This window comes from Staurois parvus, unplaced genomic scaffold, assembly GCF_062004578.1.
Source record: "Staurois parvus isolate SC_StPar_1 unplaced genomic scaffold, SC_StPar_1.0 ptg000056l, whole genome shotgun sequence".
NCBI lineage: Eukaryota > Metazoa > Chordata > Amphibia > Anura > Ranidae > Staurois > Staurois parvus.
Window position 1 is genome coordinate 14,347,181 of NW_028317852.1, and position 16,518 is coordinate 14,363,698.

Consider the following 16,518-nt stretch of genomic DNA (forward strand, 5'->3'; position numbering starts at 1 on the left):
TTGAGTGATTTTGAAGCTTTATTTTAAATATAATTTCTGGAGACTTTAGAAACACATTTTTACAGGATCACCTGTTAACAATGGAGATCATTTTTAAATTGATAAGTTTTGCAAAGAAGTGAAGGTCAGTGTAAAGCTTGTAAACAGCCCAGCCATATGTATGTGTAGCTCAATAATGACTAATCCTAAAAAAGGCAAAAAAAGGCATGGGGAGAAGAAATCTCATTTGAGGCCTCTGAGAAATTTATTAGTCTACATACTTTGGAGAAATTATGACCCAGTAAGTTATGGTGAGGTGGGCCAAAAGGGAACAAAAAAAATCCTTCACTAAACCATTGCAAAGCACAGTAGAACCTTCTTGAAAGAGAGTGTATCTAGAAACAGGAAATGTAATACTCATTTTATAACAGTGGGCAGAGCCATGCACATTATTCTTTTTTTTCCTTATACCTTTAACATCCATCACAAATCCCAAAAATTAAAGGTTTATTTCTTGTTTTTGGATAGCGGGCAAGGCCATGTAAATCATTCTATGATGCCACTTGGCTAACTGTATAGCCAGAACACTTCTGGATATATATATTCAATAGCTTTTTTAATACTAGGCTATAGCTGTGCTATGGATGTAAAGCTTACCAAGGAGCATTACACAATGCATTGCAAGGCCAACTCACTAACCTAGAATGAGGAATAAGCCCCTTATTTTTTGGATTTGTAATAAGTGAGACCTGTAGAAACCATCTGTTTTAGGAAGGCTCTACTGAGCTTTCCGCTGGTTCAGTGGAGGGCATTTGGTTCCTTTTGGCCTAGTACACAAAAAATGGCAACCGTCCCAACCTATAACCAGCCTTAGCAGTAAGGTGCACATGGAAGGGAAATACACATCACACACATTTGCAAATACATGCATAAGCCACAGTTCCACGTCAAGGGTCCACTGTATACTGTGAACCTAACTAAAATTCCAAAGCCTCCATAGTAGGAGCACATGTATAAATGAATAGGTTAAGGGCAGGTGAGCCTGGAGGAGCCCATCCCACCTTAAAGGTACAGGGACACACATGATGCCCAGCTATACCAAAATGACAGCAAAGGCATCCAGTGCCTCCTTGTATCCAACTTGGCCAACTACACAAGAAATGGCAAAGGTTCCAAGCTAAAACCAGCCTTAGCAGTAAGGTGCACATGGAAGGGCAATGAACATCCCAGCAACACTTACCAGCCAGCCTGCGAAACAACCAATTTGGCCCTGTCTAACAGTTTGCATTAAAATCAGAGGGTTTTGTTTGCACACATTTGCAAATACATACGTAAGCCACAGTCCCATGTCAATGGTCCTCTGTATATTGTGGACTTAACTAAAATTCCTTTTGGTCTACCTTACTATAACTTATCAGTTTATACATTCTTATTGCTCCCCTGGCTCTGCTTGGCAGAAATAATCATATCAATGCACTGCATGAATGATGGCCAATGAGCCTGAAGAAACTGTATACAGTTTGTTATAGATGGCTCTATTACATTAGTCTTCAACTTTGTTGAAACCTGGTCCTGGATGTACACTGTATAAATAGCAAAAAGGAATGATTTGCATGGCTCTGCCCACTATTTTCAAATGAGGATTAAATACCTTGTTTTGGGGATTTGTAATGAAAAGGAGATAACAGATCTCTCCAGTTTTAAAAAGGCTCCACTATGACCCATACTTCAGAGGAAGTGTAAAAACAGCTACTTTTTTATGACAGCTTGATAAATTTGTGTTGACAAAGCATAAGCTGGACATGCTTCAAAAGAAGCAGTGTGCTCCAAGATGTTCCAGAAGTCAAGAAGGTTTTTGTTATCTGAATTTTAAAGAAATCTAATAAAAAGCATGTTTATTCCAAGTTATGCTAGTTCAAAGCATTGTGATGACCTCACAATAGCAGCATGAGCTTTACATGTAAATTTGGTTTCTGCTTTTTCTCAACCTGCTCTCTTCAGCTTTCTTCACACATGACAGATTCACCATAAAGGTTTGCATTCATCATAAAACATATTCATGCTTTTTTTATATACATAACCAATATTGATCCTTTATCTACTTATTTACTGTATGTAGTGTTCTTGCTGTTTCAATGCATGACTAGACTCTGCAGTAAAAACTTAAACCTTAACCAAAAGATAATTAAATATATTTGGTTGAAACAAGAACAGAGGGCTGAAGATAATTTGTTGATGGGGCTTTGCCTGGTCAAGCTAGCTTGCAGATGGAAAAGGTCTCTTGCATAACGCTTTCTTGTATAATTAGGTTTTCAGCTTTAAATTTGGATAAACTTAAGTGCCTTACCACAAATTACCTTTAAATCCAGGGCTTACTGACTTACTCTGCATTGCACTGGACATGCTTACTAACTTACTCGTATCATTAGATAATGAATTCCAAGACTAACAGACCTTTTCCAGGCATTACTACCTTCGTGTTTGGCCACATAATAGAACAAAATTATAGGTGTTATATAATGAAGTCTTTTCAACTTGCACTGAGTGTGAAAAAGTGCATATTCACTTATTTAAAAGACAGCTTATAATAATTGTTTAAATTCTGTTTAGTTTTACTATGCTTTAGTGTAGTTAAGTTAGGAAATCTAGAGATTGTTGTTCAGAATATTTGGTTGTTCTCTAAAAATATTGATAATTGCATACAAAAAAGATCCATACAAAAGAATGCTGAAATAAGGGCTGCTAAAATATGGAAGTTCTTCAAAGCAAACAATGTGTTTACTTATAAAGTAATGTTTATATATTTTTTTCATTATTTGTATACAATCTATCATGGCACTTGGTTTTTAGCAAATTATAGACTTTCTAATTAAAAAAAAAAAAACAGCACTGCCTTTGTATATGTTGACTGCTCCTGTATATTGAAATATATATGGGTACCCAGGGGTGGACTGACAACTCATGGGGCCCCCGGGCAATAGGGGATCATGGGGCCCCTGTGTCCTTGCCCAAACTCAAAAAAGCCTATGAAAAAGGTACCAGGGGCATCTCATGGGGCCCCCTACTGACCCCAGGCCCTCGGGCAGTGCCCGAGTTTCCAAATGGTCAGTCCGCCCCTGTGGGTACCCATATATATTTGTGCATATTTGCACATATTTATTAGTGCATACCACTATACACTCTTCAAACTAAACCCGCAGTTTACCAGTAATTCATACAATGTTCCTCACAGTGTGGAGCCTGCAGTGTCCTACTGAGTGTTCCCTGCATAAATCTGCAGAGATGCCAGTTACATGACACCATCCAAACACTTGTTTTTCCATTCATTCAAATGAATGGGGCTTCCCTTGCTTTGCCTGCAATCTGATATCTTACTATTCAGGCTTATTTATAACATAACAGTCAATCAAACTGAAAAAAATAAACAGCCAAAAAAATTGTATTCAACTGTTTGCATTAAAATAGGAGTGCCCTCTTACCACAGATCTTTAAGCCCTGGTTCACACTGATGTGGTGCAGAATTTGCAGCATTTTCTGTGCGAATTCCGCACCGCATCAGAATCATAGTTACATAGTTAGTCTGGCTGAAAAAAGGCAAAAGTCCAACCAGTTCAACCATTAAAAAAAAAAAAAAGTTATAATCCTATACCCACAGTTGATCCAGAGGAAGGCAAAAAAAAACCCAGCAAAGCATGATCCAATTTGCTCCTGCAGGAAAAAAATTCCTTCCTCATCCCCCGAGAGGCAATCAGATATTCCCTGGATCAACTTTATCTATAAATGTTAGTATCCAGTTATAATACGTGTATCTAAGAAGGAATCCAGGCCTTTTTTGAAGCAATCCACTGAGCTGGCCAGAACCAACTCTTGAGGGAGTCTATTCCACATTTTCACAGCTCTCACTGTGAAGAAACCTTTCCGTGTTTGAAGATTAAATTTCTTTTCCTCCAGACGTAAACAGTGCCCCCTTGTCCTCTGTGATGACCTCAGGGAGAATAGCTCTACACCAAGTTCACTATATGAACCACTGATGTATTTATACATGTTGATCGTATCCCCCCTTAATCTCCTCTTCTCAAGAGAGAATAAATTCAGTTCCTCTAATCTTTCCTCATAGCTGAGCTCCTCCATGCCTCTTATTAGTTTAGTTGCCCTTCTCTGCACTTTCTCCAGTTCCCCAATGCTCTTTTTGTGAATTGGTGCCCAAAACTGAACTGCATATTCCAGATGAGGTATTACAAATGATTTGTACAGGAGTAATATGATATCTCTCTCTCTGGAGTCTATACCTCTTTTAATACAAGAGCGGATTTTGCTCACTTTGCTCACTTTAGAAACCGCAGCTTAGCATTGCATGCCATTATTAAGCTTGTGATCTACCAGAACTCCCAGATCCTTCTCCACATTTGATTCCTCCAGTTGTACTCCCCCTAGTATGTGTGATGCATGAATATTTTTAGCCCCCAAGTGCACAACCTTACATTTATCAACATTAAACCTCATTTGCCACATAGTTGTCCAATTAAACAGTCCACTGAGGTTAGCATGTAATTGCACCCTGTTCATGTAAACGGCTGCGGGTGTGCATGTTAAGTTAACAACACCCCAAAAGAGGTCCGCAAAATGCGGTGCGATGTGTAGAATCAGATCGCATTGCTGTGAATACCCATGTGATCCAATTCTCGTGTGGACCAAAAAACAGTTCCTGTGCGAATCACATGCGATATACGGCACCGCATATGTACTGTACTAATGGCACTGGGCAGGAAGGGGTTAACATGAGGGGTGATCAAAGGGTTAACTGTGTGCATGGAGTGTTTTACTATGGGAGCTATGTCAGTGTGCTTCACTGTAAGCACACTGCTTTGGATGGCTGTGCTGTGCACTGCCATATAAAGCAGTGTCCCTGAGCTGACAGGGAGGAGAACTGTTAGTAAATAAAACAGTTTTCCCCATCAGAGATCGTCGGAAATCACTGGGCGCCGGCAAGTAATCACCGGCCGGGGCCCAGTGATTGACAGCCATGGCTGCAAATGGTGGCACGGCTAGGGCACGCGCACCCCTTACCCGGAAATGCAAACTCACATAAATATACGTGATTTTGTGCACCCGTGCTGCCCTGTATTTCTGCTATAGGGTGGACGGGAAGACGTTAAGGACACGCAGAGGCTGCTCAGGAGTGAATATGCATGAGTGCACTTGGCAGTGGTAGGAGCCAAGAGTGCCAGCGGGGGACCCAGGAAACGGTTGATTGTGGTTGCACTGTGCAAAACCATTGCACAGAGCAGTTAAGTATAGCATGTTTATTAGTTAATAAAAAAAATTCTAAACCTTTAGTATTACTTTAAGATGTACATTTGCTTGTAAGAATTAATATGTTCAGTAGTTTTTGGATCCAGCATCCTGATCTGAAACAGCATTAAGACTTTCATGGACTTAGAAAGGATTTATGTCTGCTAATACTGGAAACAAGTAGTTGATGCAAATTAAGTATCCTAAATTAACCAGTAAAGGAGGAGGTAAAAGTATTTTAGCTGCTCACACAATGCTGAGTAGTGATTTCTAGAATGAAAATTGGGTAATATGGTAAATTAAGTGAAAAACAAATAGGAGAGAAAAACTCACCAAGTCACAATCCATCATTAGTAGAACTAGACTGATGATAACTGAAATCCACTTATGGACAACTTTCTAAAAAGCAAAGCAAGGAGGTGAAAAAAATAAAGTTGCCTAATCAGTCCATGGTTTCAGTAATTAATCCTTTCATGGCCAGAGGTCTAGATACCCAGTTTAAATTTAGCAGTGTAAGTATGTAAGCTAACCTGACATTAATTCTGTAACTAATTTCTTTTCTAAATAATCATACATTCATTTTCAGAACATATTTAGAACTTTTATTTAGTATGCCTAATTTCTGCTCACATTTTTCATTATAGGCTTACAAATACACAAAAAAAGTTTTTTGTTTTTTTCTTAATGCAGTTTGGTTATTTTATACTTAACAGTTTTAGTCAATGTTTGTAAGACGAACAACTTTTTTAATGCAATTATTCCTTTTACACATTCTAAAGTAGTGTCATAGCTGCAGCCTACCAGCTTCACCTGTCACTGTAGCTAAAGTCTGTAGATTTGGTTGTAAGTAAGCTTTATGTGCTCACCATCATTGACTATCATGGTGATCACATTGCTGAGATCCATGATCAAGGCTGCTGTTAGAAAATACGGGGCCATGAATGAACACAGTGAGTGATCAGTATTGATCACTCAATGTGTTCATTCAGGAAGGAAAGGGGATGGTAAATGTGACAAATTTACCAGACCCTTCCCACATTCTCCACGTTGAAGGATCCTACTGTGTGCTTGCAGTTGCCAATGGTAAGGAAAGGAGGGAAACCAGCAGCCCTGCGGCGGTGGGGGCACACAGGGAGGCCTGGGTAGCAGGCAGAAACGTATGGTGTACAGGGAGGGTTATGGTTGTGTGTGTGTGTGTGTGTGGGGGGGGGTGCAATTAGTGAAATGACCCCCTGTATGGCTCTCTATGCAGCAGCTGAAAGCCAGCGGGAGGGAGAGGAGAAGAAGCCAGATTTCAGCTGCTGCAGAGGGAGCCATACAGGGGGTCGGTTCCTGTAATTGCCCCCCTGCCTTTCTAATCACCCTCCCTGCCCACCACATCCAATTCACCCAGCTGATTGGGACCCACTGCTGGCCTGGGTCCCATACAGGAGGACTGGTAGTACCCCCTTATTCACGGCCCTGTCCATGATCAATGGTCACTGATTGTTAATGACAGAAAAATTCTGCCAGTTAGTGTATACACCTCTGCACACTCCTAGTTTTAAAATAAAATATATATAAATTTTTTTTGGCATGGGGCACCATGGGAATGCCAATCTACAGATTTCAGTCAAAAATGGATGAAAGATAATAGTCAGGGCTGTAGATTTAACTTATGTTTTAACCCTTTTGCTGCTAGGCCCTGTTCCCCACTCTTAACTTTAGGTGGCCAGATTATTTTTGCTCTTTTTCATTTTCTGTCAAGTTTCATTATCATTTGCTCACAGCACGGAAAGTTTCTAAAATACCCCTCAAATCATGCAGTTTCTAAAATCAAAGGACAAATGGAATAAAAATACGGTTCTGCTTTTTTGTATATCCTTAGATAGGTATACAAAACTTTATCAGACCATGTTTTCTGACCCCCAAAAAAAACAAAACAAAAAGAATAGCGAGTGCTTAGAGGTGAAAAGCTGCTAGCACTAAAAGGTAAACCAACCAAAAATAAATAAATATAAACAGAAAAGTTCAGCGCTGAAAAAAACAGTGTACAAAATTCATACTGCAAATGTGCTCAAGCAAATTAAGTAATGCACTATTACTGCATCCTACAAGGCAATAAATAGTAAATCATAAATAAATGATAATAATCCACCAAAAACAGTAATCAATTAATAAAATTAATAAAGAATAAAAATACAAATACAATTTAATACACCACTATAGTGCAAAAAAAGTGGCAGTGCAAAATTATAATTGTTCATAGAAAGTCCAAAGACAAAAATATTAAACGAGATATTCTTCATTACAAGTGTTTCACAATTATCATGCATCCAAAAAATGTCTGGTGAGTGCAACTCCTGCACCATTACACACTCACCAGAAAATAAAGAATATGCAGCTCAAACAGAAACCTCCAGTCAAACAGAACCTACACAGACCACTTTCACAAATGGATAGGAGAATTAGCTTTAAGTAAGCCCTATGAGGAAAGAGCTCAGCACACGGAGCCCATAATAGAGTACATAGTGTAGTAGTTTAATAGAACAATCAATCCACGTAGAATAAAAACATTTGCTGCCGGACTTACAAAGATGGCCGCCAGCCCAGCACGAACTCGGCAGCATGATGTCAGCACGTATGGTCCCTCCCAACGTGTTTCATGTACAAGCATGTCTTCACAGGGATATGCCTGCCATGTTTTCTATTAACACAAACTAAAATCATTATTAGTTCAGACAAGCACAACATTACTGTCACTATTCCTGGTAAATCTTAAAGAACAAATATTTGTACATTTTAAATTGTTCCAAATGATGAAAATCAAAGGTAAGCAAAACTGTAAATAGGCAACGTATGCTAAAAATCTGTGTAGTACATTACAGTGTGCAACACTGTGCTGTTAAACATATAGTTGAATGTAATTTTTAAAGGTTGAAAAAAAAAATTAAGCAAGTAATGCCGTTCATGTGATTTTTGTACCATAATGTGTTTCCACAGATATGAAATGATCATTTGTGTGTTGGTGTAGTACACCAACTCATGCAATGTGCATGTGCATTGCCCTTGTATCTGTAGTGTACGTTGTGTGTGTGTGTGTATAATTTGTATGTGTGGGGTGTGTTTAGGTCTGTTTTTCTTTTTTTATAAGAAAATATCAAGGGTTCACATAGACATTCATGTTTATCAATCCCTTCAGTAATATATCTATTGTTTATTTAGGAAATTGAAGGGATTAGTACACAGACATGAGATGAAAGTGTGGCATGTACAGCTTTCCTGATGAAGAATTGGGACTGACATATCAGTCAGTCATCGCTGGACACCATGATTGACATGGACCTGGTTACCCTCTTATTATAAAGATGAATTTCAGATTTCACCATACATCCCACCTTTTACCCCTACCACATTTTCTTTGCACACAGAGGTAGGAAAGATGCCCTTGCCCCTCAATACTGGGACAAGGGTTCTTTGCTAAGGAAGCAAGGCTTTGCTGCCCTCCCCCTTAAGAGGTACCTCCTAATATTGAAAGGCATGTGGCCTGGTATGGTAAAGAAAAGAGAAGCATCGAGGCTGCTTGCCTGGATAAGGGTCATGTTGGAGGTTTTAGGAGGACCCCAAATCTTTATTTTTTATTAGTTCTATTTTTTACTACATTCCAACTGCAGTAAATGGAAATGCTCAAAACACATTAAATATTTATTGAAGCTTTTTTTGTCACAATGTTGCGATGTGCAACTACAACTTATATGAAAATAAAGAACATTCAATATTGTTCAATAAAAATAAAGAACCAAATGAATGTTAGAAGCCACAAAGAGGAAGCAGAACAAGGGGGACAATTTATTAATAGAATAGAATATGTTCACTTTGTAAAGTGTATATTCACTTTGAAAGAATATTATTCAGTCCATTTACTGAATGAGGTGAGACTGTGTTTACGTCAATCATCCAGTCATGTGCAGTCATGTGGGTATCAAAATTGAACATAATGTCACTTTTCAAAGTAACTGTTTACTTAGCTTAGTAAATAAGGTGAACAGCCTCTACTCCTTTAGGAAAATCAACCCCATCTTTATGATTTCAAGATGAAAAAGTTGAAAAATACTCAATTATTATGTTATATGTTACTTTTGTTACAATGTCATCTATTTTTTTCCTTGCAGTGGTGCCTTTTCTGAGGTTTTCCTAGTAAAAGAGAGGTCCACTGGACAGCACTATGCTTTAAAATGTATAAAGAAAGTGAATAGTGCAAGAGACCGAAGCTTGGAGAATGAAATAGCAGTTTTAAAAAAGTAAGAAGGTTCAGTTCAATTTTCCATGAATATTATGCGTTATATTTTCTTTAATTTGTAGAACATTGATATATTCAGAAACATAATGAATGATTCATTATCTTTCTTAAAACACATTTCTTAACCATAACTGAAAGAAGGCTTTCAGAACTTGTTCAAATGATGTGATAATCACAAAGGGGAATTTAGTTCACAAAATAAATTTTACTTCATCACAAGCAATGTGACAAAAAACAATAAGCTTGCAATGGGCTGCCAGCTTAATTCTTTAATTGCTGATGCATTGAAATTACATGTAACTAATTAGATTCACCTATTGGTTTACCTGATTTCATTTTTTTAATTATCCAAACAACCTGAGTAATTCATGTGTGTCAGTAATTAAAGTAATAAGCTGGAAACCGTTGCAGGCCTACACTAGCAATATGGCATTTCTCAGAAGGTCTGGTATGTCTGAGAGTAGTTGTAAACTACTGTGATCTTCCTCATGCTGATTGTCCTCATTTCACTCTAAATAAACGGTCAGAATTCACTGTATTTTATTTATCAGTCAATGATCCTTTATAGTATTCATGGTTTTCATTTGAGTCTGTGCCTATTTTTTCAGCTAAATGTTTGAACATTTGCACAAGTGTGGGCTAACATGGTTCTTATGCCATAGTGTATTTGGTTGGCATAAGGCAATGTATGTTTCATAATTCCATAAAATTGTATTCAGACATACATATTTCTTTTAGTCTAGAAATCTAAGTCTAATGCTATCAATTGTGGTTACGCCAGCAGTATGCAAAAGTAATCCAATTGTTATAAAGAAATATTTTTCCAAACAAAATACATGACTGCTGAGAAGCCTAGGTGCGTTTTGACCACTAACGTAACAAAAAACCTTGCCCCCCCAAAAAGACACAGAGGCTGATTAAGTTGTAACTAGGGCAAGGCCACAGCTTTATTGAACTTTGCAAACTGTAACAACATTCAAAGAAACCATATAACAATGCCAGTCACGGTTATACTGTGAGCATCCATAGCAAAAACACAGATAGTGTAAGGTGCCTGTCTTCACCATCAGTGCCAGACAGGCATTAAACTGACCCCAGAATTAAACTTGAGGGCATAGCCCATGATGCAATATCAATCGCTGGCATAGTAAAATCACCAATAAAGCTGTGACGAAACTCACAACGGTTGGGTGGGTGGGCAAATCTTGTGATGTCTGAATCTCCTTATACAGTAGTAGTGGGACGTGCCCCTGCATAGCCTTTTTCCTATTGTTCAGGCTCCACTCAGTCACCTCATGTCTTGGTGGCCAATCCTAATGGAGCCACTTAACCTCCCTGTTTTAGGTTTATGCCAGAGTAGCTGCCAAGCTTCCATTAGTCAAGGCTCCCTTTACCTAGGAAGAGGGAGGGGGGTCAAGGGGCCTTCATTTTCACTAATCTACATTAACAAAAATATTGCTATTTACTAACCAGTTAAAATATCCATCATTTGCTTTGACATGGATTTAACACAAGAACGAAAATGTTCTGCAGTTACACACCTCTTGTCTTAAGGCAGGGGTGTCCAAACTTTTTTCAAAGAGGGCCAGATTGGATGAAGTGAACATGGTGGAGGGCCGAACATTTTTCCGAACATTCTTTGAACCATTACAATTAAATGCAAATAAATTATTTTATGCCAAGTTAATTGCAAACGACATACTTTTCATTTCATAACATTAAGATCAACTGACAGCTGAGTTTTCACAATGTATTGAAAATAAATTTAAAAAAAAACTTACCTGCACTAATGTGAAGGGTGAAAAAGGTAGCTGGAGCTGAAGTCTCTGCTCGGCAGCCGGGAGGGGAAGAGAAACACACTTCACGCTGGAAGCCCGGCCCTGACGTCACCGCCCTCTGTCGCTCCCAGCGCGGCACAGTCACGCATGCGCACTGCTCTCAAGCAGAAGACTGTCTGCCACAGAAGGGAGGGCCGTGCGACAGCCGCATTTACACAGACCAGGGAGAACGCGCCGCAGTCAGGCATGCGCACTGCCCTCTGCTCTCAAGCAGAAGACTGTCTGCCATAGAAGGGAGGGCCGTGGGAGGGCCACATTACACAGAGCAGGGAGGGCTGTTGGAGGGCCGTATTAAACCGACCCCCGGGCCGTAAATGGCCCGCGGGCCAGACTTTGGACATGCCTGTCTTAAGGTGACAACACTCACTAATGCAGGCCATACATAAGTCGAATTATGAACAAATTTTTTAGAAAATTGAAAATTTTGAGCATTTTGTAATCCGATGGTGCCACCATTGATTTTGAAATTCGAACAACCAGACCCTTAATTTCACCTCATGTTGCTACAGAAAAGAATTTCCGTGGCCAAGAATTTTGTTTTCTTTCCAGGTCTCATGCTCATTTCTTTTTCAATTACATTTCTCGCACGATTCTCCCAAAAACCTTCCAACACAACTGAAATTCGATGGTCGCTCGAAAATCGGCAAATACTGTGGCCCACTAATGGTGCAAAATTCAAATGAAAATACTTAGAAAAGATTTTCAAAAGAAAATTATTTTGGAATTCGACCCATGTATGGCCGGCTTTAATGTATTGTATTTATGGAGAAGCAGCAATGTCACCCTAGTGTACAAAGGAAGTTTGCTAAGACCATAGAATAAGTAGTATGTACAGTACATATGCACCTATGCAACCCATATTAAATATCCCCTGGTTCCTCATGCACAACAGAGGTAGGTGAATCATTGTAAGACCATCACTTGTGTTTAACTTACAATCAAGGGCTATAGAGGTTTTTAATGTGTTACATATTTATGATTTTGAGTATTGTAGTTTACTGTAGTTTTCCAAGTAACAGGAATTTTTAGGTTAGATATGTTTGTTATTTAATAACTCAGTCCTAAATGTTTATCTAAAAATGTGGAGTTTATATAGTGTTTGTATACTACAATATATATGTTACTAATGGTAAAAGGTATCTAAGCACAAAATTGAAAATTCAATATATTGAAGCTTACTAGTCATTTGATGTGGTGGCTGCATTTCTTTTCTTTTTTTTCAGGCCTTCATTTTCACCTGGTAATTCTGTGAAAAATACATTTCCATATCATTTCTCCATTGTATCTATGGGGGCATAACATGAAGTGAATGCAATGCTACAGAAATCTGTCAGACATTGCAGATATAAAACAAGAGGTAGTAAATGACTATGGATTTGCCATAAGTAATGGTCAAAGAATACAAACATACTATGGGAGATATTGGAGATTGGGAAGTCATAGACTGGAGATTCATGCAAGAGATCACTGCTATTGTTGTAACCCTTTTACAAATCAATGCAATATGTCTTCTCTACAGCCCCTTTATAATGTATTTGTGCTACATTTGATCTTTTCTTCCATAAAGAAAGATCAGAGGTAAAAAACAAATTAACCACATTGTTCTTCTACTAAAAGCCTAAAGAATACACAGGGCAACACACATTTTGGTGCCTCAAAAGTTAGACCTGTTCCTGGGTATAGTTGACCCTCTGACTCAAAGAAGGGCACCAATTTTTCTCTATCATCTCTAGTTTTTGAGATACACATAAAAAAATCAGAATATTTTAATGTAGTGTTTTATTTAATCTCATTGTAACATGAAAGAAACACATAAAAAGATAGCCATAACCTCTATAGTGCCCAGTCTACAAAATGAAACAATATGAGTGGCAATATACACACACCTCCTGTATGATCATAACTGTAATATCGTTAATAACTTACACTTTAGAATCCAATGTTTCTGATGTAAAATTACAGTTGAATGTACATAAACACTATATCTGATAACTTGTATGCAAAAACACAAATATCTTTTCAAAAACTGATTAAAAATGAACATATATAAATTCAACCATATCTAAGAAACTAGAGCTGATGCAGTCTAGTCACTGCAATTTTCTGAATCAGCACCAAGAAAAGGTCTAATATGCAAAATACACCAAGAAAAAAGCTTTTTTTTTTTTTTTGGAGGGCTGTGAAATATTTTCTTCACTGACCTGAGCAAGCACCTTTGAATGGTAAAGCAAACTACTGTCTGCAGGGTCGCTGAGGACCACACAATATGTGGCAAAGAGCTGCATGTGACCCCTGGGCCACAGGCTGAGAACCAAGGTTATAGGCTCTCAGCTTTCATAAAACACAAGGTTGGGGGTTCTAATAAACCTTCAAGTCCATATTTTGCAATTACTCATGCATGAAAATGGTTAAAGGGTAACTCCACTTTCCTGGGGAAAAAATAGCAATAAATAAATAACCTAGTGTATATAATTACTATACAAGTCATATTTTTATTAAATGTAAAAAAAAATTACCTTTCCTTTTCAATCTGCAGCTCTGTTATTTTCTGTAAAATGCAATGCAATATGGCTACATGGAGGTGTTCCATACAAAGATGGTGTACAGAGTGCCACCCACCCCCAAATGTCCAAATGTCATTTCCTGCTTGTGTGATTGGCTCACTGAAGTCAGATTTTGGACATCCCCTGCAACAAAAATTTAATTTTTAGTGTAAAACTCCCAAAGGGTTAACACGTCTAAAAGTATACAGACCCTGCAATTTTTCTCATTAGAGCCCTGCAGGTGCAACAGCTGATTGATAATGATGAAATCACTGTCATACAAATTCACTCTGCACATGGACAGAGACAAACAAACAGCTATTTCTTCAGAATAACAAAAGGTAGGAATCTGCAACAAAGTTTGTTAAAATCCTTGCAAAGTACATAGATCACCCAGAGGGGAATGTTTTTTCTCAACAAAAGTGGAGTTACTCTATAAGAAAACCCTTCAAGAATGCAGCAGTATTTACTTCCCTACATTGTTTTCTATTAGATATGGAGGTTGCTAGCTCAGGACTAAAGGAATATGATTCCTGTGATAGACAGCTGTGAGTCATTATAAATGTGGGGCTTTAGAAACCTGGAGGTTTATATTAGGCATAATTTAAAAAAAGGAACAAAGACTGTTCTCTATACTTTAGGTAAAAGTGTTTCTTTCCATTGGTGACTTTTACAAACCCATATTTACAGGAAAAATTCTTCAAAATCTTAGATTTACTTGAAAAATCAAATATTAAATAATTATGGGATACTAAAGCACTGATGTGGCATTAAGTCATGTTTAAAGTACTCTCTATTTTATCTCTATTTTCTCCTGGATAAAAGATGAAGCTTGAACTAATATTTTGTTCTGTTCTCTGAAGGATTAAACATGATAATATTGTGACACTTGAGGATATCTATGAGAGCTCTTCACACTTCTACCTTGTCATGCAGCTGTAAGTAGCAAAGTTCACTGGAATATGATTTCTAGTTCTTATTTTGTATTACAGACTAATACTAATACTACATTATAAAACAATGGTTGCATGAGGAAATACTGCCGCCAACCGTAAAGTTATATATTATATAAGAAATAAAATATCAGTATCCCTCTACAGTACATGAAATTTCTTACATGTGCACTTATACTAATGTAGGAACATGAACGTTCTTATATGCAATATTATCACAGTACATACAGTGAGGAACAGAAGTATTTGAACACCCTGCGATTTTGCAAGTTCTCCCACTTAGAAATCATGGAGGGGTCTGAAATTCACATTGTAGGTGCATTCCCACTCTGAGAAACAGAATTTAAAAAAAAATTCAGGAAATCACATTGTATGATTTTTAAAGAATTTATTTGTCTTGCACTGCTGAACTTAAGTATTTGAACACCTAAGAAACAGCAAGAATTATGGCTCTCAAAGACCTGTTACTGTGCCTTTAAAAAGTCCTCCTCTACTCCACTCATTAATTTAACTTAGTAGCACCTGTCTGAGCTCTTTAAAGACACCTGTCCACTCCACAGTCAGTCAGACACCAACTACTACCATGGGCAAGACCAAAGAGCTGTCAAAAGACACCATTGTGAACTCCACAAGGCTGGAAAGGGCTACAGTACGATTGCTAAGCAGCTTGGTGAAAATAGATCAACTGTTGGAGCAATTGTTAGAAAATGGAAGAGGCTAAAGATGACTCTCAGTCTCCCTCGGACTGGGGCTCCATGCAAGATCTCACCTCCTGGGGCATCACTGATGATAAGAAATTTGAGGAATCAGCCCAGAACTACAAGGGAGGAGCTGGTCAATGACATGAAGAGAGCTGGGACCACAGTTTCAAAGGTCACTGTCGGTAGAACACTACACCGTCATGGTTTCAAATCATGCATTGCACGGAAGGTTCCCCTGCTCAAGTCATCACATGCCCAGGCCCGTCTGAAGTTTGCCAATGACCATCTGGATGATCCAGAGGAGGCATGGGAGAAAGTCATGTGGTCAGATGAGACCAAAGTAGAACTTTTTGGTCTAAACTTCACTCGTTGTGTTTGGAGGAAAAAGAAGGATGAGTTACATCCCAAGAACACCATCCCTACTGTGAAGCATGGGGGTGGTAACATCATGCTTTGGGGGTGCTTTTCTGTGAAGGGGACAGGACAACTGCACGGTATTAAGGAGAGGATGAATGGGACCATTTAGTGTGAGATTTTGAGCAACAACCTCCTTCCCTCAGTCAGAGCATTGAAGATGGGTCGTGGCTGGGTCTTCCAACATGACAACGATCCGAAGCACACAGCCAGGATAACCAAGGAGTGGCTCCGTAAGAAGCATATCAAGGTTCTGGAGTGGCCTAGCCAGTCTCCAGACCTAAATCCAAGAGAACATCTTTGGAGGGAGCTGAAAATCCGTGTTGCTCAGTGACAGCCCCGAAACCTGACAGATCTAGAGGAGATCTGTGTAGAGGAGTGGGCCAAAATCCCTGTTGCAGTGTGTGCAAACCTGGTCAAGAACTACAGGAAACGTTTGACCTCTGTAATTGCAAACAAAGGCTTCTGTACTAAATATTAACACTGATTTTCTCAGGTGTTCAAATACTTATGTTCAGC

General features: G+C 38.5%; 1 protein-coding gene across 3 annotated transcripts in view; it reads left to right on the forward strand.

The window, feature by feature from the left end:
* CAMK1G (calcium/calmodulin dependent protein kinase IG) overlaps nt 1-16,518 on the forward strand; it is a 103,031-nt gene that overhangs the window by 55,678 nt on the left and 30,835 nt on the right. For all 3 annotated transcript variants that reach the window (XM_089668341.1, XM_089668340.1, XM_089668343.1), the window contains exons 4-5: nt 9,423-9,551; nt 14,795-14,869. In XM_089668341.1, coding sequence (XP_089524467.1) covers nt 9,423-9,551; nt 14,795-14,869 — 204 coding nt within the window. The remainder of the gene's footprint in view (nt 1-9,422; nt 9,552-14,794; nt 14,870-16,518) is intronic.